Source organism: Myotis nattereri (assembly GCF_964212035.1).
Source record: "Myotis nattereri genome assembly, chromosome: 12".
In the NCBI taxonomy this organism is placed as follows: Eukaryota; Metazoa; Chordata; class Mammalia; order Chiroptera; family Vespertilionidae; genus Myotis; species Myotis nattereri.
Genome location: NC_138087.1, coordinates 82,534,693 through 82,554,468, shown reverse-complemented (window position 1 = coordinate 82,554,468; position 19,776 = coordinate 82,534,693). Strand labels below are relative to the sequence as shown.

At 67.4% G+C, this 19,776-nt stretch overlaps 3 protein-coding genes across 5 annotated transcripts; 1 reads left to right on the top strand and 2 right to left on the bottom strand.

The window, feature by feature from the left end:
- Positions 1–124: 124 nt before the first annotated feature.
- Positions 125–7,537, bottom strand: TPRN (taperin; the record flags this gene model as incomplete). 2 transcript variants are annotated; one of them, XM_081104238.1, is made up of 4 exons in its annotated part: positions 125–558; positions 648–754; positions 845–1,076; positions 5,717–7,537. In XM_081104238.1, the coding sequence occupies 4 exons, from the start codon at positions 7,520–7,522 to the stop codon at positions 496–498; spliced, it is 2,208 nt and encodes a 735-aa protein (XP_080960364.1). In that variant the 3' UTR covers positions 125–495. The 2 variants fall into 2 exon arrangements, with proteins under 2 accessions (XP_080960364.1, XP_080960363.1); XM_081104237.1 differs by lacking the exon at positions 648–754 and having other exon boundaries at positions 5,717–7,522.
- A 1,743-nt stretch (positions 7,538–9,280) lies between these two features.
- TMEM203 (transmembrane protein 203) lies at positions 9,281–11,552 on the bottom strand. Its single transcript, XM_081103447.1, has one exon. The coding sequence runs from the start codon at positions 11,338–11,340 to the stop codon at positions 10,930–10,932; it is 411 nt and encodes a 136-aa protein (XP_080959573.1). The 5' UTR covers positions 11,341–11,552; the 3' UTR covers positions 9,281–10,929.
- Positions 11,553–11,588: 36 nt separating this feature from the next.
- Positions 11,589–19,212, top strand: NDOR1 (NADPH dependent diflavin oxidoreductase 1). 2 transcript variants are annotated; one of them, XM_081103444.1, is made up of 14 exons: positions 11,589–11,816; positions 12,300–12,328; positions 15,160–15,257; positions 16,086–16,184; positions 16,269–16,370; positions 16,478–16,687; positions 16,908–17,029; positions 17,110–17,330; positions 17,420–17,527; positions 17,872–17,986; positions 18,075–18,221; positions 18,302–18,420; positions 18,492–18,586; positions 18,681–19,212. In XM_081103444.1, exons 2-14 carry the CDS (start codon positions 12,323–12,325, stop codon positions 18,823–18,825), a joined length of 1,587 nt encoding a protein of 528 aa, XP_080959570.1. In that variant the 5' UTR covers positions 11,589–11,816; positions 12,300–12,322; the 3' UTR covers positions 18,826–19,212. The 2 variants fall into 2 exon arrangements, with proteins under 2 accessions (XP_080959570.1, XP_080959571.1); XM_081103445.1 differs by having other exon boundaries at positions 11,622–11,816; positions 12,251–12,328.
- Positions 19,213–19,776: the final 564 nt, after the last annotated feature.

Genomic DNA, 19,776 nt, shown 5'->3' with positions numbered 1-19,776 from the left:
GGGGGTCCCCCCCAGGCACAGAGGTCCAGGCTGGGCCCCATCACCCTATGTGGGCTCCTCTCCGCTGCCAGCACCCCAGTGTAGCCGAGCCCCCTTCTCGGGCGAAGGACCATGCGAGGAGGCGGCAGGTCCAATGCTGTTTACTGAGTCCATCAGAGGTAAGAACAGACTTCCGTTCGTCACAAAGGAGGCTGAGCTCAGACATGGGGGTGCGGGGGCTGAAGGGGCTGTAGTCCTTCAGGGGACAGGCAGCGGAGTCAGTCCTTTGCCCTGGACACACCCAACAGTCACTAGGCATGGCTGCCAGCAGGACCCTGCCCCCAAATCATGGCTGCAGGGCGAGACCCCCAGGGAAGGAGTGGCCTCTGGTGGCCCAGGCTCAGGCATGGTTCTGAGGCCCCAGGAAAGGGGTGGGCTTCGGGGGAGCAGAGCTGGCAGGGCAGAAGGGGGTATGCAGAATGAGGGTGGAGCCTGGCCATCCTGGTGGGACTGGCGTCAGAAATACAGGGCTGGCTCGCTGCGGAAGTCCGAAAGGTCGTTGTGGCTGGCGGGGGTGAGCTGAGGGGTAAGAAGGCCGTCAGTGGGGCCACCCAGGCCTTAGAAACCTGCCTCCACCCCATGCTGGGCACCCTCCCTGCCCCACTCACCATGACCTCCTTCAGTGAGGGCTCCACCTCCCCCGGGGGCTGTGCCAAAGGCTGCTCCTGCCACTTGCTGAAGGCCATGGAGTGCTTTGGAGTGTAGCTGGACAGGCCTGCAGGCCAAGGGCACACGTGGACACATGAACGTGTGGACGTGGCCCAGGCACCAACTGGGCTGTCCACCTGGCCCGGCAGGCACTCACCTGAGCTGCCGTCTGGCAGGCGAGGGCTGTCAGGCGCCACACTGTGCACGAAGGTGGCTCGGGGCAGGAAGAGCGCCAGGGGCTTCTCCACTGCCCCGTTCAGGCTGGAGCCGCCCTCCTCCTCCTCATCCTCCTCCTCCTCCTCCTCGCCCTCGGCCTCCTGCACCAGGGAGCTCTCAGATGGGTACTCAAACGTGGTGTGCAGGCTCTTGTCATTGAAGGAGATCTTCATCTGGGGGCAGAAGGCACATCAGCCAGGGCCTGCGCCGCCACCAGATGCCTGGCCACCAGGGTCCTCCCGCTGGACCCAGTGGCACCGTGACCCCCAGGAGCAGTGGGGACTGTCAGACCTGAGCTGGGCAGGACATGCCATCGGCCCTTCAGAGGCTGAGAGATGGGGGCCCCTCATCAGAGAAGACCCTCCACCTGAAGTCTGCAGGCCCCCAGGCCTAGGGTCACATCACCCCAAGTGACCCCCCAGGGACCAGGCCCAGCCAGCACCCTCGGGGTCTCCAGAAGCCTCTGAGGCAGCTCACAGGGTCAGAGGGGAACCTTCTCAGGGAGCAGAGCGCTGGCCACACCTCCTCCCACTGGCTGGCCCCGCACAGGAGCAGAGTCCAGGCAGGCTGCACGGGGCCCCACCTCCTCAGCTCCTAGAAAAGCTCCTGCTGTTGGCTGGGGCCTCTCTCCAGAGCCAAGGTCATCAGGTCCAGCTTGTGGGCACCTGGACATGCTACCCACCCAACTCGGCATGGACCACCACTGCTGGGCAAGGCCAGGCGCACCTGAGGCTGGGTCCCCGGGGCCAGGTCCCCAGGGCCAGAAAGCCAGGGGCTGCCACACGCCAGCACCAGGAAAGCAGCCCCAGGTGCCATCGCCCATTTTACAGACTGAGTCAGTGCCAGTCAAGCGCCAGTGCAGGGTCAGTGCCCTGTCCTCCCTGCCCCCTTCACAGACTCCAGAATCCACACCAGAGCTGAAAGCCCCCAGGCCTGCTGGGCACGGTGGGCCGCCCGGTCGGTAATGAATACTCGGCCACCCGCCCGCAGCAGATGGAAGCAGCCCTGCTGGAGCTCGAAATATTAAACTCCCGGGCACAGGACACCAGCAGCCAGCTCAGGTTCCCCTCCTCCCCTGGAAGGAGCCGGAGCTGGAGCCGGCCCCCAGCACAGAGCCGTGGGGCCCAGGGACAGCAGGACAGGAGGGGCCTCGGGACACAGGCAGGACCACCAGCATTCAGGATCAGGGCACACACACTGCCCGCTCCCCCCTCCTCCCTTGGAGCCCTGCTCGGCTGGCACCCCACCCGCCCACCCAGCTCTGGGCTCCCCAACTCAGCCTGGCTCACAGACACCTGCTGGGCAAGTCCAGGCCTGGCCCACTGCCCCTCGCCCAGCCATCCACAGACATGGGGCAAGGGCAGAGCCAGGAGTGAGATTGCTGCTCCTGTCCCTGGGAGCCAAGGGCAAGGCCTGGCACGGGTGATCAGCAGAGCTCACAGATGTCCACCTACCGCCAGGCGGCTTGGGGATGGCGCCTAGCCCTCCGAGAGATCCCCTAGGAGGAGCCCCAGGCAGGGACCAGGGCTCCCAGTCACCCCAGGAACATGGCATTGTCTCTGAAGACCCTGAGTCCTTCAGCCCATCCCCCCTGCTGAAGACACAGGAAGGGCCAGTGCCAGGCCAGGCTGGATTAGCGTGCCCTCATTAGTCCACATGACTGGCTCCAGGCGGGAGGCTGGGGGCTGGGCGCATGCAGGCCTGAGCCTGGCACAGGCTGGCCGGGTGGGGGCGGGGCAGTGCTCACAGGCCCCTCCAGTCTCCAGGATCCTCACCGGCCCCCCCTCTGTGGGTGCCTGTCTTCAGGTCACAGGATGCCCCGTGACTCATGCTGCTGGGGGGCCACCCCCAGACGCCAGGAGGCAGGAGGGAAGTGAGGGGCTGGCACTTGCACACACCCAGTCACCTGTCTCTGGGGACTTTGCCCGCAGCCAGCCGGCAGGTGGGTTCTGGCTCACCCCCCTCCCACTCTCACTGGGCCTTTGTGTCCCTGGCCCCGCCCACCCACGCACAGCCACCCTGGACTCTGGGCTGACTGGGCTCAACCAGCCCCAGCTGGGATGAGGGCCCCGCCCTCACTCTCCGCACACCTGCTGGGTCCCATCCCCCACCCAGCCCAGGTAACTCCCACAGCTGGAGGGTTGCTCCTGAGTCCAGTGCAGCCCTAGCCCAGGGCAGATCCCCTGCGGGCGGGGGGGCGGTGACGGGGGGGGGGGGGGGGGGGGGAAGCTGAGCAGAGCAGGGTCCAGACCTGCCCCCGGGTCTGGGTTCTAGGGGGACCTTAGTGGGACACCTGCAGGAAGCTGGGTGGGGTGGGCAGGGGGGATGAGAGGCAAAGCCAGGCACCTGGTATCCGGCCCCACATGGCAGGAGGGTGTGGGCTACACCCTGGCAGGGAGATGGTAGCAGTGGTATCTCGGGTCTGAGGGCCAAGGCCACGCCAGTGTGTTGGGGTGTTGGGGTGGCGGTCACCAGCATGAGGTGAGGGCAGAGGACCAGCAGGTGAGGAGATGAGAGAAAGAGGAGGGAATGGAGCCAGCAGACAGGCAGGAGCCTGGCCTGGCGGCACCTCACAGAGGGGAGGCCAGGGGATCCCATGGGAGGTGGGCGGAGCGCTCAGGGCCAGCCCCACACCGTGGCCTGGGGCCGGCGGGGTGAGGGATCAAGGCCGCAGCCCGGCAGCAGCCACCCTGGTCCCTCAGGGAGAGCGATAGAGCATCTGTGATTCTGCAGAGATAACTAAGTGGGGCCATGTGCCCGCCAGGCAGGCCTCCCGGTGCACCCAGGGCAGAGCTGGAGCCCTCTGAAGCCACACAAGGGCACAGCACCCTCCAGGGAGGTGCCAGCCAGGGGCAAGCTCCCCAAACCCTGCTGCTCCAAGAGCCCCCTCGAGACCCACCGAACCTGCCCGGGAAAAGGCACCACCACCTCCCTCCCCTGCCGAGGTCAGCAGCCACTTGGGGGTCAGAGTGTGCACGGTCAGCCCCAAGGTCCTCCCGGCCTGCAGCCCACCGTGTCCCCGCAGGGGATGAGGGAGCAGGGCAGTGACCAAACCACAGGCTGGCTGGAGGGGTCGAGCTGAGGACAAGGCCAGTGGCCCAGGGCCTGCAGGGCCCCCAGGGACCACAGACAGAAGAAACAGGAGCAGCTCAAGGCTGATGGGGTGCTCTGAGAGCTGGGCAGCCCCACCCCTCACCCCACCCCACCCCACCCCCCATCAGTCTGGCCCTTCCTGGGCAGGGCAGCTGGGGCATCCCAGGCAGGAAGTCGCTGCCAGCAGGTTGCGCTGCTCCGGAAGGGCACCCGCCTGGCCACTCGGTCATGCCAGGCATCATCCATCTGGACCAGGACCCCTCAGGATGGCACAAAGCCCAGATTTGCTTCCTCTGATCACTTCTTCCTGCCCTGCTGGCCCTAGGCCCCAACCTTCCCTTCTTCACCCACGAGTGACCCCACGCTCTGTGTCCAGCTGGGGGTGGGCTGAACAGGCTCCAGGCTGCAGCCTTCCAGCCCCAGGCAGGAGCCAGGCTCCACACCGCTCTGGGGACGGGACCACCCACGAGCCCATGACCTCACTGTCATCTACAGAGCAGGGAGTGCTTTCACTTCCAGTTCTAGTGGAGGTCAAGGGTCAGAAAGCAAAGGAGGGAGGGGCAGCCGAGGGCCTGCCGGTACGGGGTGGGGCTGGCGGCCATGGCTACTGGGTGGATCCTCCGCTACCGGAAGGAGAACAGCAGGGAGGGGACGGGCAGGGCCAGGGGGGGGATCATGGCCTGTGGCCCCAGGCGCGGGTGCCTGACCCAGCCCTGGGAGCTGGCAGGAGCGCAGGTGCCCTCACAGGGAAGGAGGGAAGGATGGCCCCAGGAGGAGAGGCGGTGCCAAGGCCACGCCAGGCAGCAGACAGAGGAGGGGGCCTGTCCAGGGAAACTGGCTGGAGCAGAGGGGCCTCAGGGCCCTAGAGCCCAGCAGCTGAGGGAGAGGCCATCACTGCCCGGGTCCCACAGGAAGGGCAGGTGCCCGCTGCCTGCCAGAGGGTCACGGGAGCTGGCCTGGAATTCGCCTCCGGGCCGACGCAGGTGATCGAGTGACCAGAAGAATCTGAGGAACGCAGTCCTGTGCCCAGAGGGTTCCAGGCCACCAGGCAGGGCCAGGCTTAGGGAATGAGGCTCCCGCCCTGTACTGGGTCTCTGCCCTCAGCCCTTGCCCCCAACAAGGTGGGGTGTCCTCACCTCTCCCAGCATCACCCCCCAGCTTCAGACTAAGCCTGAACACCAGGAGCTCCGGAAACACTCTCCCAAGACCAGGTCCCACTGAGCGCGGGCTGGGTGCCTTCTGGGGGGCTGAGAGTCCCTCAGCTGACCGGGGAGGCAGGGTTCCAGCCCCTCGCAAATCACAGTCCCCCGCCCCTTCCCCCTGCCATCCTGGCACTTGCTGCCTGAATCGGCGGGGAGTCCAGGTCATGCCGGGGCCACCCCGCTGTGACCTGGTGGCCAGGTGGAGCCACAGGCTCACACTGCTCTCCAAGCTGGACCTCAGGAGACAGCCCTGCCCGCCAATTCCAGCCAAAGCCTCAGAACCAACACAGGCGCGGGCTGGACCGACCCTGCACGCCAGCCTTTCCGGGCCGAGTAGCAAGCTGTGCCCACAGCCCCTGGTTTACTAGGGCTCTACTGGGGCCCAGGTCAGGGATCCCCCAGCCCCAGCTCTCCTCTGGTCTCCATTGAAGCTGTCCCCCTCCCAGGCCAGGTGTCTTGGCTGGTGACCCCGACCTCCCCCCCCTCCCCCCCCCCCACCCACACACACACACTCGCACCTTCTTTCTCGAGGAGCCAGCCTTGGTGAGGCAGGACTTCTGCAGGGCCAGGTAGCCGCCAATCACCTCGATCTCGTGCACGGTGGGGTAACGCTTCTTCAGGCCGGTCCCCAGCACAGCAGGGGGCTCCGACAGGCGGTCCACCTCCACTTCCTCAGCCTCCAGTGGCCCGGGCTCCCCGTTGGCCAGCAGGACCCCTGGCTTCCTCTTGGGCACCACCGTGAAGGTGTTGCCACCTTGGTGCAGGAGCTCCGATGGGTGGTACCGGGGAGGACCCCTGGCCCCCGAGCAGGGCAGTTTGGCTTCTTGGGGGTCCTCATCCTCCGAGTCCACCTCATCAATGAAGGTGACAGGCAGCCCTGGCCTTCCGGGCTCCCCGCCATTCTTGGCCAAGCCGGACACCCCGAAGCCCTGGGAAGGCTCAGCTTCGGCGGCCGCCGGGAGGGATGGGGGCGGCGAGGATGGCCTCTGCCACCTGACAGCCTGGTCCACTAGGGCAGTGGCTGGCCTGGGGCAGGCCTCCTCCTGGACCCCCAAGGGGCTCCTCCCTCCCACGGGTGCACCGTCAGCTCCAGACACCAGCTGGGCTCCGCGCTGCGGGCGCTGGGAGGCCCGGACGGCCTCTCCCTCTGGCAGCCGCACAGGCCGCCTCCCTTGGGGCGGAGGGGCGCCGGTGGCCTTGCGCTTGGGGACGAAGACGAAGGAGTTGAGGGAGTTCACACGGAGACTGGCCAGGGCCCGGGCCTGCACGTCCCCCGCGGGAATCGTGTCCATGTCGGGCTTGGAGGCCGGCCGTATCTCGAAGGAGTCGTTGGCGCTGGTGGCGGAGGAGACCCAGCGGCGCTGGCTGGGAGTGGCACTGGCAGGGCTGGGCCTGGGCAAGGCCGGGGGCGAGGCTGGAGTGGCACTGGGGGTCCCGGGGCTGGGGGGCGGGCGGGCGGGAGGCTCCCCCGACTCCACCTTTGGCTTGTACTCTCCCGGCCCAAGGCCGGAGCCCGCGATGCCGTTGGCGGCGCCGGCCGGGTACTCCGGGGCCGCGGGCCCGTTGGGGAGCGGGCGAGCGCCCGCCGCGCGGTGCAGGCCCCGGGGGTGGACGGTGAACGAGTTGCTGCTGGTCTTCTGCAAGAAGTCGCTGCGCCGGGCGCCGGGCCCGGTGCCGCGCCGCTCGGGCTCCAAGCAGGCGGCGCGCTCGCCCACGCGCGGGGCGGCCGGGCGGAGGGCAGGCGGCTGGGGCGGCTGGGGTGGCGGCGGCGGCGGGGGGCGACTGCGCTCCGGGCTCCCGCGACGGCGCGGTGCGGCCGGCGGGTCGAACTTCTGGAGCAGACGGCTGACGCGGCCCGGCGACGGCGGCGCCTCGTACACGAGCACCTCGGCGGCGCGGATGCGGGCAGCCAGGCCGGTGGCGGGGTCGGGAGCGGCGGGCGGGAAGCCGGGCACCGACTCGATGATGAGGATGTTGTCGGCGCGGATGGTCCGCACGCCCGGCACCCGGCGGTACAGCTCCAGGAGCTGTTGCACCGGCCGCGCCCCCGCCGCTCCCGCGCTCGCGCCGCCGCCGCGCCGCGCTCCGCGCCGCCGCTCCGACTCGAGCCGCATGAACGGGTTCTCGCACAGCGGGCCCAGGCTATCGGCCAGCACGAGCCGTTCGCCCGCCGGCTCCGCGGGTCCCGCCGCGTCCGCCCCGGCCCCCGGCGCCGAGCCCCCGGTCAGGGCCGCCAGCTTGGCCCGCTTCCGTTCCAGGATCTCCCGCTTCCAGGCGGGCATCCCGGCGCGGGGCCCCGGGCCCGGCCGCCCCAGGCCGGCCATGCTGCGGAGCGGCCGCCAAAGCCAGCGCGCGCTGGGAACTGCGGCAGCCGCCCGCCGGTAGCCCTCGCGCAGCGGCCACGCCCCCTCCCGCGACCGCCGCCCATTGGGGAAGGCGCCCTGAGACCCGCCCCGCGCCCGGCAGCCCCACCTATGACAGGAAAGGATGGCCAGCCGAGCGGATTGGAGAAGGCTCTACCGGGCCCCGCCTTCCCAGGATCTCATTGGATGGCGTCCGCCGCCGGCGCCGGCTCCCATTGGGGAAGGCCCCTTTGAACACGCCCCTGACGCCTCGCGCTGCTCATTGGCGGCCCTCACTTCCGCCTCTGCGCCCCGCCCTGGGTGCCCTGGGGGCGGAGCCTGGCGGGGGCGGGGTCCTGGCGGGCCTCGGTAGTTGGACCCCGGGGCCCGGTGTCGCGGTCGACCTTGGCCCGGCCAGGTAACTTCCTCTTGGTGCCAGCGCCCAGCCCAGCCCGCCTGTTCCCCCCTGAGAGCGCGTGGAGGGAGGACCTGCCCGGAACCAGGACCGGTAGGCTCGCCCCGGGCCTGTGGGCGATGCCCAGGCTGCACACCAGTCCCGCCTGGTCCATGCCTGGCCGTTTCCGCGGGACTTGGCGGAGATGCTAGTGCGGGACCCCCGCCAGGGCTGAGGAGTCGGTTCCTCAGGACTTGATTGTGCTGCTCAGACCAGTGGGAGGAGCGCTATCCCACCCACACTTCCATCCAGGAGCGTGGGAGCTGCGAGGAGGCACCAGAGCGGACAGACTTCCTCCCCGTACACAAGCTCTCACGCCGAAGGGCCACAAAAGCCAGGCCGTGTGTGCGCCCTGTTACCTCCCCACGCTACTACTGAACCCCTCATCCCAAGGCTGGGGGGCCCCGCTGACCCTGAGGACACAGCTTCCCTGCCCTCCTGCCATGAGAAAGCGTATTCCCCTACAGCCGTGGTTCTCACCCTTCCCAGCGCCTCCACCCCTTAATGCAGTTCCTCGTGTTGTGGTGACCCCCACTTTCATTGTTACAAATTGAACATAATTAAAGCATAGTGATTCATCACAAAAACAATCTGTAATTATAGATGTGTTTTCCGATGGTCTAGGCGACCCCTGTGAAAGGGTCGTTCGACCCCCAAAGGGGTCGCGACCCACAGGTTGAGAACCGCTGCCCTATGGGCTGCCCAGTGCCCACCACGTCCTTTTGGGTTCACTGGACTCAGGGGAGAAGGGGAACTGGGGAGCAGGTGTCGCCTGCCTTCCACCACCCGCCTGCAGCCAGCAGCAGTCCTCAGGGGAGGAGCTCCAGGCCCCGGGCAGGCTCCAGCCTGAGGCGCGCCTCTCAGCTTCTGGAGGCTGTGGCGGTGAATCACCTTTCCAAAGGAAAGTAAACCTTCTTATTCTCGTTACTTCTATAGCAACAGAACTCCCTCATTTCGAACTAACAGAATAAAACAGGAACAAAACAGGCAACCTAGAAACAACATGAATCGAAAACTCACTCCAGCCCTAGGTGGTGTGGCTCAGTGGAAAGAGCGTCAGCCTGGGGACTGAAGGGCCCCGGGTTCAATTCTGGTCAAGGGCATGTACTTCGGTCGCCCGCTCCATCCCCTGCCCAGGTGGGGGCGTGTGCGAAGGCAACCAATCGATGTGTCTCTCTCGCATTGATGATTCTCTCCGTCTCTCTCGCCCTTCCCCCTTCTCAAAAAATCAATGGAAAAATATCCTCAGGTGAAGATTAACAAACAAACAGAAAAGGAAACTCACTCCAAACGTTCAGCGTGTATTTGGCTTGGGCACAAGTTAGGTCATGCCTGGGTAGGAAACATTTTTGCAGCTGTGGTTCCGACCAGACCAGACCTGTCTCCAGCTCAAGCATCTCAGCAGCCCCGCAGCACGCACACGTCCTCGGCGAAAGGTCACCACGCTGCTGCGACAACAAGGGCCCACCCACCTGTCCTGTAAACGGCCAGACAGTAAACACCTTAACCCGCGGGTCCTCACCAGGGACAGCCTTTTCTCCCAGGAGACGTGCCAATGCCCGGACCCACTTCTGGTTGTCACCAACGAGGGATGCCACTGGCACCTAGAGAGGAAAGGCCGGGTATGCTGCTACAGTGCTCAGCAGAGCCCTCCGGGAGCAAAGAACGATCTTACCCACAAGACTGGCAGCGCCGACACGGGGGCCCTGCACACGGCAGGCACGTTGGCTTTCTGTCAAAGGTTCTTCTGTTTTCACGCCCCTTTAAGGATCAGTACAAAGACGGCCTCAGGCCGTAACCTGCTGGCCCTCTCTACAGTGTCAGCCAGGCCCACAAAGACCACACATTGGCAGGATGCCAAGGCTCTGATGCCACAAACTTCTCACTAGGCTCTCAACACGGGCCTGCCTACCCCATGTCTTCATGCGGCTCCCAAGGCAGGAAGTAGGAATTCTCTGAGGGGACCCCCCCCCCCTCCAAGCTCCAGCAGGTCCCAGCCCTCCTACAACCTCAGCTCTGTAACCAACCACAGCACACAGGAGGGGGCATCTCCGCGCTCATTCGATTTCACTCCCAATGGGTCAGGCCACCACGGCGTTTCAGCAAAACATTCTATTTTATTGTTATCTCAGCAAAGGTCCTCATGTGGCACCTGACTGGTACCAACCCAAAGCCCTCAGGCCAACAAATGGGAGCTGAGACCACCTGCACCTCTTCCCCTCGCAGGTGCGCTGACAGTGCTGGCCACCAGGTGGCGGAAAAGTGGTGACACTGCAACCTGCTGGGACAGGAAGCCAAGCAGAGCCTTTACAGCAAAGTTCCTTTCTCAGGTGACAGACCTCCAGGCCGGTCCGATCATGCTTGTTTGACACCTTCCTGGGTGCCTTGGCTGGAATGAAGACAGGGCCATCCTCTCCCCAGTGGCAAGGGGAGGAGACACAAGCTGCTTTACACTCGGAGCTCAAACGTCGAAGGAAGTCTTGTCTGGGTGAACGGGACAGTGAGCTCTGGGGTCAGTGATGCTGGCCGGCCTTGCAGCCTTGGCACACGGGCTACTTTCCCAGGATCCAGGACAACACGGAGCCCTCGAGGACATTTTGCTCACATGCAGTTTCCAGCTGCCAGAGGAGTGCAGGCCTGTCACGCTTGGGTCCTTCTCCAGGTCTCCGTTCAGATGCGCTATTCAACGCATGAAATAACAGGAAATAGATCTGAAGGACCACGGCTGCTCTTTTCCTCCCTGCTGAGCAGTTTCAGACATGACTGGCACAGAGAAAGCTGAGACTCAGCGGGGTACAAGCTGGAGTTGCTTTCACACCCAGACTTCTCCTCCGGGTGCGGCGGGAGACCGGGTCCTCACCCTTCCGGGGTGGCCCTCAGCTTTGGGCCCAGCCTTCTGGCTGCGGAGAGCTCCCTTCCCGGCCCCTCGGCGAGGCTAGTTGACCCGGCAGGCGCGGATCATGAGCAGCTGCAGGAGAATGAAGACGGGAGACGTGATGAGGCCGAACCAGAGCTCCCGAGTCTGCTCCACCAGCTTCTGGCACAGCAACATCTCGAACACGAACTTGAGGCTGAGGACCGTGAGGATCCAGAAGAGGCGGAGCACGGCCAGCCGCTTCTCCCCGTCCTGGAAGAGCCGCACCGACACGATGGTGGTGAAGTAGGTGCTGAGCCCGTCGGCGGCGAAGAAGGGCACGAACACGTTCCACCAGGAGAGGCCGGGCGCCAGGCCGTCCACGCGCAGCGCCAGCAGCACGGAGAAGGCGAGCAGCGCCAGCAGGTGCACGAAGATCTCGAAGGTGGCGAAGCCGAGCCACTGCACCAGCTCCCGGAGCGAGAAGAGCATCGCGCCGGCGGCGCGCGGGCCGGGGCCCAGCCGAGCGTCTCACCCGCCGGGCCGCGCCTCCTCTCCCCGCGGGCCTCGCCGGCGCCCGCCGCTGCGAACCGGAGGCCACGAGCGCCCCGCCTGCCCCGATCCTCGGCCCCGGCGCGCCGCCGACCCCCCGACCCCGGCCCGGGACCCAGCACCGGCCGCCAGCGGACGCCCGGCCCGCTCGGACGCCATGCCCCGCTGGACGCAGCCCCGGCGCGTCACTTCCGGGCGACGCCGGAAGCCGGAAATCGGGGTCGATCCCGGCCGCCGGGGCGCTCGGGGCAATCTGCGGGTCGTGTTCCCCCCGCCCCCCGATGCCGAGCCCACGGCTCCTGGTGCTGTTCGGCAGCCAGACCGGCACGGCCGAGGATGTGGCGGAGCGGCTGGGCCGCGAGGCCCGGCGTCGGCGTGTGGACTGCCGGGTGCAAGCCCTGGATTCCTACCCGGTGGTGAGGGCTCCCTGGGCCTCGGCGGGAGACCGGGCAGCCGGGCGCCGCGTTCGGTGTGAGGCCCCCCCTGTTGTGGCGGGGCGGGGCGGGGACGCGGGGGGACATCGCGCGCCCGGTCGCGTGGAGGAGGGGCGGGGGGCCCGGGGGAAGGGGGCCGGCGGCTGCGGGTCCCCCCGAGTCCCTGCGCCCCGCCTCCAGGGCACGGTCCCGGGCTAGGAGCTGAGCTGTGAGGCCAGAGGCCACCTCTCCACCCGCGGAGCCACCAGAGCAGAGCGGCAGGCTTGGCCGGCAGTGCCCCGCCAGGGAGCCAGGGCGCCGGGGGGAGAGCCGCGGAGCGGGGCAGTAGGAAGGGCCGCCCTGCCGGTCCCACCCGGGCCGGGAGGGCTGCCTGGTCCCTGCGGCCTGAGGTCTTACACGCGTGTCTTTTTGTTGAGGCGAATCTGATTAACGAGCCCCTGGTGATATTTGTTTGTGCAACTACAGGCCAAGGAGACCCCCCTGACAACATGAAGGTAAGGCTGCCCCGGGCGCCCGCTGTGCTCCGGCGCAGACCCCTGCCCTGGCCCTCACCCCGTTGTCAGTGCCTGGGGGCGGGCGGGTCTGAAGCACAATGAGCAGTGCTGCTGGGCAGCTGTGGATGAGAGCAGCCGGGGGTTCTGGGTTCCTCCCAGATAAACTCTTCCCAGGGCACCATCGTTCCCGTCCTGCTGTCCCGGGCCCTGTGTGATCTCGCCTGGGTCTCACGTGTATTTCGAAACTGTTTGACTTTCCGGGAACACCCTCAAATCTTTAGCCATCATTTGGGCACACGTTGTAGTTCCAGCATGACCCAGGGCTAGGAGCTGAGCTCTGAAGCCAGTGGCCACCTTTCCACCCTCACGGAGACAGCGGCAAAGCAGAAGCAATGGGTCTCACAGGCGGAGACAGGCCAGGAAGTACCAGCCGCTGGGGAGAGTGGGTGTAGGCGAAGTCCTGAGGACGAGGGGGGCTACCCAGGCCCCAGGAGAGAGCGGGCAGCCCGTGCAAAGGAGAGAGACAGCCCGCCTCTGGGAAGAGCGAGCAGCGGTTCAGGGGTTCAGGATGACAGCCGAGGCACGTGTCGGGGGAGGAGGGAGCAGAGTCACGGTGAGGCAGGGGGACATGAGCGAAGGGCTGCGGGCCTCACAGCTGACAGTCATAACGAAACCACCACCTGTCGGGGGTGGGGGGGCTGTAGGAGAGCAAGGACAGTGCGGGGGTGGGGGTACCCAGCGCAGGTGGGAGACTCAAAGTGGACGCATCCCAGAGACGTTGAGGTAGACTCGACAGGACACAGAATGAAACAGGTTTCAAAGATGAGAAAGAAGGTGGTGGGATCCAGACAGGGATCCAGGCTCAGTCGCACACGGGGAGATAGACCAGCCAGGGCCCCGTGCCTGGGACCGTCCGGGTGGAGACGTGAGGTGGCTCTGGAGCCCCAGCCAGGGTCCTGGGTGGAGGTGGGTGTTGGAGGGAGGTGCTTTCTGAGGAAGGTGTCTGCTCAGAGCTGCGCGGAAATGGAGGGAGATAAGGCCTGGAGGCATCCGTGGGGCTTATCAGCGAAGGGGCTGGTGACCTTGGGGGGAGCCCTTTCAAAGGCTCTCGGGGAGGGAGGCTGGATAAGAGGGTCACAGGCAACTGACGAGGGAGGGAGGGGATGGGGAGAGTCTTTAGGAACCCAGAAAGGCTTCTGACTGTGCCTGGGCTGAGGGGTGAAAAGGAAGGTTTTTATAAGATGGGAGGGACACGGCCGGGGGACATGCTGGGGGGACAGTGGCCGAAGACTAAAGAACAAGATGGGGTGGGGATGATGCTGGAGACTCAGGGCGTCTCCAGGACCCCAGCACAGGGTCTCCTCAGACAGGAGAGAAGGCAGGTTGGCGGGGATCAAAGGCGGGAGGGGAGGTGGGGTGGGAGACGCAGGGCCGGGGCCGGAGGGGTGGGTGCCCTCCCATCAGCCCCTTGGGCCGTCAGGGCAGAGGCGCAGGCTCAGCGTCGGAAGCCAAGAGCGCGAAGGTGACGATGAGCACGCCGGGACGAGGGTGGGTGACGCAGGCCCAGGCTCCCGCTTTGCTCTCAGCTTCTTAAGTACAAACAGACCACGGAGCCAGCGCCCACGGCAGGGGCGACCCCGTGAGAGGCGGACCAAGGGGAGCAAAGAGCCGCGGGCGGGCTCCCCGCAGAGGGACACTCGGCCCCACGGCCAGCACGGGAGACGCAGGCTCGGAAAGAGCGCCAGGGAAATTGGTAAAGATAGAGTTGACACGTTCTTTCAAAAGTAACAAAACGTAAGAGGAAGAAGAGGTTAAAGCTCTGAGTTCACTCCAGGAGCCGCGGAGTGAGAACGTAGGGAGGAAGTTGTCAGGGAAAGGAACAGACCGTCCCAGAGCCAAGGACAGGTCTCGGCCTGAGCCCTCGGGTGCCAGGAAGGGCCCACGGGGCACGCAAAGCTCCCGACCGACGCACATCCTCGTGGGGGCAGCAGGGCTGAGAGGGTCACCGACTCCCCAGCAGTGACCCCCCCCCCCCCTCAGAACAAAGCTCAGGGTCCGGGATCCGGGAAAGGCCGTGTCAGCCCAGATTCTCCCGCAGCCAGTCAGGGACGGGGAGGGCACAGGGGTTCGCCTCCCCTGGTCGCACAGGAAGTGCGCTGGGAGGTTGTCCGCGGGAGGCTGGGCAGGCAGGGTACCCGCGAGGCCCAGGCAGCCAAGTGCTGGGGTTGGGGGGAGAGGGGGCGGTCCAGGGCCAGCGGGCAAAGCTGTGCCTCCACAGGCCCAGGGCCGGTCCACCCCGCGGCCTCGGTTGGGAGAGGCCCGTGCGGCAGGGCCGGGTCAGTGCTGGAGGCTGTGCCTTGGACGCAGCTCTGCAGACCCTGGTCCTCGCCCTCACAGCTCCCACCCTCCCGTGGCTCAGCCACCAGGAGGGCCCAGAGGAAGGGAGGCGCTGCGGAGGGGGGCGAGGTGAGGACGGGCTCAGCCCCCCCAGGGGGCCCGGGAACGTGGGCCTCTCGTGTGAAGAGACGAGAAGCCTCCAGGGACCCAGGGAGGAGCCGGTCGGCGGCAGTGCCCGCCCAGCGAAGCCTGGTGGCCCTCCCTCCGCGCCAGCCTGCCCCCCGGAGAAGCCCGGCGGGAGGGGAGCCCACGCCCCACCGCGGCTCTGGGCGGCCTTCTCGCAGTTCCCTGCCTCTTGCACATGCCTGGCCTTCGTGAGGAATGGCAGGCGGGGGGGGGCGGGGGCGGGAGAGGGGCCCTGGGGAGGCTGGACCAGCCCTCCCCGCCCTGGGCGCCGTCCGGAGCAGGCCCCTGACCCCGGTCTCTGGCGGCAGAGCTTCTGGAGGTTCCTGTTCCGGAAGAGCCTGCCGTCGACCTCCCTCTGCCAGGTGGACTTCGCCGTCGTGGGCCTCGGGGATTCCTCCTACGCCAAGTGAGCGGGGCACCAGGCTGCTGGCCGGGGGGCTGTCCTGGGAGAGGGATAGGCACCCCAGCCTCCAGGGCTCCTGCCAGGCTGGGCCACAGCCCTGGGCCCTCGCACCCCCTCCTCACGCCTTTGTGGGTGGGCGGGGTGCAACACGGGGCCCAGGTCGGGCACCCAGGGGACTTCCAGGGCTGCCGCCAGCCAGCACCAGGCGTTCACAGGGGACAGGACAGCCAGCTCTTGCCCCACTTTTATAGAATCACGTTTCGTGAGTCGGTCGGCTTGTTGCAAACAGTGCAGAGGTAGGCGCGGGGCATGGGCAGTGGGTGCAAAGGGCCGCAGGCCCAGGAGACCCCGTGGCCACCACTCCGCCGGCAGTGTAACCCTCTCCCGTTTTTCTCGGCGTCTCCAGGACAGAGCGTGTCCCAGCAGGGGGCAGTGTTGCTCTGGGTCATTTCCCAAGTGAACACCAAGAGTTCACCATCAGGCTGCAAGTGGCAGCAGGTCACGGCGTCAGAGCCCTGACCGTCCAGCAGGGTTAGGGCTGAGGGGGTCCCACGCCTCAAAGCCGGGCCGTGGGAGGAGGTGCTCGCTGGGGCTGGAGAAAAGGAGGGACATGGTGACTGTGCCCCTCGTGCTTCCAGCGTCCCCGGGAGGGCTCCTTCAGGGAGCTGCACCAAGGCCAGACGGCCCTGGGAGATGGGGAGACGTGGGGCTGCCCCCCGCTGCCCTCCAGGGCCCACGTACAGTGCTGCCCGCTGCCCGCTGCCCGCATGGCTGGCTGGGCCGCTTCCCTCACCTCCCGCCCGGTGCCCGCAGCAACCTCTCTCTGCACAGGTTCAACTTTGTGGCCAAGAAGCTGCACCGGCGGCTGCTGCAGCTGGGGGGCGCCGCCCTGCTGCCTGTCTGCCTGGGCGATGACCAGCACGAGCTGGGGTGAGTGTGCCAGGGAGCGAGCGCCCCCGGGCGGGAGGGCAGCCCTGAGCAGTGCCCTCAGACAGCGTCGTGCCCTCTGTCCAGGCCCGATGGCGCCATCGACCCCTGGCTGCACTCGCTGTGGGAGAAGGTGCTGGGGCTGTACCCCGTGCCCCCTGACCTCGGTGTGATCCCCCCTGGAGTCCCGTGAGTGTGGGCTTTGGTTTGGGGCCCGCGGGTGCACCCGAGCGGCCTGGCCACCGCCTCGCCGGGGCCTGCCAGGCCTGCGGGTCTGACAGGCACCCCCCCCACAGCTTGCCTTCCAAGTTCACCCTGCGGTTCCTTCAGGAGGCCCCGGGGCCGTGCCCGTCAGAGCCGCACGCGGCCCAGGCAGACCCCCCGATCCCCCCTTCAGAGCAGCGGCCCTTCCTGGCGCGCATGGTCACCAACCAGCGGGTCACCGGCCCCTCCCACTTCCAGGATGTGCGGCTCATTGAGTTCGACATCGCGGACTCGGGCATCAGGTGCGGAGTCCGTCCCGTGCACCCGGGGGCGGGGGGCGGGGGCACGGCCGTGGTGAGGGCCCTGGCCCTCTCCCAGAGCCTCAGCAGGCGCACGGCAGCCCGGCTGCGGGCGACCTCAGCCCCAGGCCCAGCCCTCCCTGGACACTGGCTTTCCTCTCCTGTGGCCGCCTCCACCCCAAGCCCCCAGCTCCCGCCCACACCCTCCCTGGCTTCCCACCAGCTTTGTGGCCGGCGACGTGGTGCTGATCCAGCCCGAGAACACGGCCAGGCACGTCCAGCTTTTCTGCCAGGTGCTGGGCCTGGACCCTGACCAGCACTTCACACTGCAGCCGCGGGAACCAAGTGAGTACGGGCCGGCTGCCCCCCTCACTCCCACCCTCGCCCAAGTCCCTGGCCCCCACCACCACCTCTCCCTGCTTCAGATGTCGCCTGCCCCGAGCGGCTGCCCCAGCCCTGCTCCGTGCGGCGCCTCGTGTCCCAGCACCTGGACATCGCCCGCGTGCCACGGCGCTCCTTCTTCGAGCTCCTGGCCTGCCTGTCCCCCGACGCGCTCGAGCGGGAGAAGCTGCTGGAGTTCAGCTCTGCCGCCGGCCAGGAGGCCCTGCACGAGTACTGCCACCGGCCTCGGAGGACCACCCTGGAGGTGCGGGCGGCAGGGGGGGCCGTGGGCTGCCTGGGCCGGAGCCACCGTAGCCTGCTGGCCGCCACCCTGCTGAGGCCGTGTCTGTGCAGGTGCTGTGTGACTTCCCGCACACGGCGGCGGCCATCCCCCCGGACTACCTATTGGACCTCATCCCCCCGATCCGGCCACGTGCCTTCTCCATTGCCTCCTCTCTGCTGGTGAGCGTCCGCTGGGGCTGGGCGTCGGGCTGGGGGGTGTGCCGGGTAGCCATGCGGGCAGGCACCCACATCCCATCCCCCAGGCTCAGCCCGCGAGGCTACAGGTGCTCATGATGGGCAGGTGCCACCATCTGCCCCCACCAACCTGCCCCCCATCCCGCCTCCCCCAGGCCCACCCCGCGAGGCTGCAGGTGCTCATGATGGGCAGGTGCCACCATCCCGCCCCCACCAACCTGCCCCCATCCCGCCTCCCCCAGGCCCACCCCGCGAGGCTGCAGGTGCTCATGATGGGCAGGTGCCACCATCCCGCCCCCACCAACTTGCCCCCATCCCGCCTCCCCCAGGCCCACCCCGCGAGGCTGCAGGTGCTCGTGGCCGTGGTGCAGTATCGGACTCGCCTCCAGGAGCCCCGACGGGGCCTCTGCTCCTCGTGGCTGGCGTCCCTGGACCCTGGGCAAGGTGATCCCTGCTCCTCAGCAGGTAGGGGTGGGCTGGGCTAGGGCCCTGGCCCTCCAAGCCTCTTCACGCCACCTCCCTCCTGCCATAGGCCCTGTCCGGGTGCCCCTGTGGGTGAGGCCTGGGGGCCTGAGCTTCCCCCAAGTCCCAGACACGCCTGTGATCATGGTGGGGCCTGGCACCGGCGTGGCCCCCTTCCGAGCAGCCGTTCAGGAGCGAGTGGCCCAGGGCCAGACCGGTGAGTGGACAGGATGCAGGGCCCGGCGGGGCTGGGCTGAGCCGCGGCAAGTCCAGGCTCAAGGCCCTGCGCCTCCCCAGGGAACCTCCTGTTCTTCGGCTGCCGCTGGCGGGACCAGGACTTCTACTGGGAGGCCGAGTGGACGGAGCTGGAGAAGGGGGGCTGCCTGACCCTGGTCACGGCCTTCTCCCGGGAGCAGGTGGGTGTGCGCGGAGGGTGGGGGCGGGGCGGGGCTAGAGCGCACTCACCCACCCGTCCTGCGTCCTGCAGGAGCGGAAGGTGTACGTGCAGCACCGGCTCCGGGAGCAAGGGCCGCTGGTGTGGGAGCTGCTGGACCGCCAAGGCGCCTGCTTCTACCTGGCGGGGTGAGCCTGGGCGCGGGGTGAGCCTGGGTGTGGGGCCGGGCACCAGCCCTCGGGACACCAGGCAGCACTGAGCCCCCTCGGCCTGTCTCCCCAGCAACGCCAAGGACATGCCCGCAGACGTGTCGGAAGCCCTGGAGTCTGTCTTCCGGGAGGAGGGGGGGCTCTCGGGCCCTGAGGCCGCCGCCTACCTGGCCCAGCTGCAGCGGACCCTGCGCTTTCAGACCGAGACGTGGGCCTGAGGAGCTGCCGGCCGGCCGGTCCCTCGGGCTGGCCCTGCCTGACCCCAGGTGGGCGACGGCCAGCTCCCCTGTGCGGCCGCACGCGTCGGGGCCTACACTCCGCGGCCGCATCCCTGGCTCCAGCTGGCCTTTCCCATTGGCCCCAAGTTAGGTCCTGCTCAGGGGGTGATCCAGGAAGGCATCCTAGCCTGATGGGCGTCAGGGAGCTCCCCCAGACGCCAGATTCCAAACGGCACAGGAATCTGGGGGTGCAGGGTACCCGGGAGGGCTGAGTTCCTCCTCCTCTGCCCTGGGTCGCACCCCAGCCCTCAGGTTCCCGGGCCTGTGGGACGAGTCACCATCCTTGCCTGGTTCCACGAAGACTCAGCAATAAACGTCAGGCCCAGGTGCTGCTTCTGACCTGTTGGTTCTCATGCTGTTCCGATGCCTCAGGTGGGGGTGGGCCCACAGCTCCTGGGACAGGAACAGCCGCCCCTGGCGGGGACACGGCTCAGCACTGTGGCTGCAACACTTTGGTGTCTGACTCTCACCTGGTGGGTGGGGCTGTTTGCCCACCTTATACAAGCCCTGCCCTGGCTCTGATGGGGTAGGGGGCAGTCTGGAGAGGACCCCGAAAGGAAGGTTGTGGGGAGTGCTTGGCTAGGCAGGTAAGGACCATTCCTTCAGCCCAGGGAGCAGCAGCCTGAGGCCCAGGAGGAAGGGGGTGTGGCCTAAGCCAGGAGGGGGCGGGCAGGCAGGCGCTGTCACCACCTGGGATGGGCCTTCCGGGACAAGGAAATTCCTGTTGGGGCAGTTGGGCAGGCCGGCCTCCCGACACTGCAGGCCTGGAGCCCATTGTCTAAGTCAGGTGCTGACACGGGTCAGCAGTGGCTGTGCCGGGCTCGGGCGGACCCAGTGGGACAGCCTGTGTGGGCCCAGGAGCAGCTGAAGCTGGCCCGGTGCTGAGGCCCC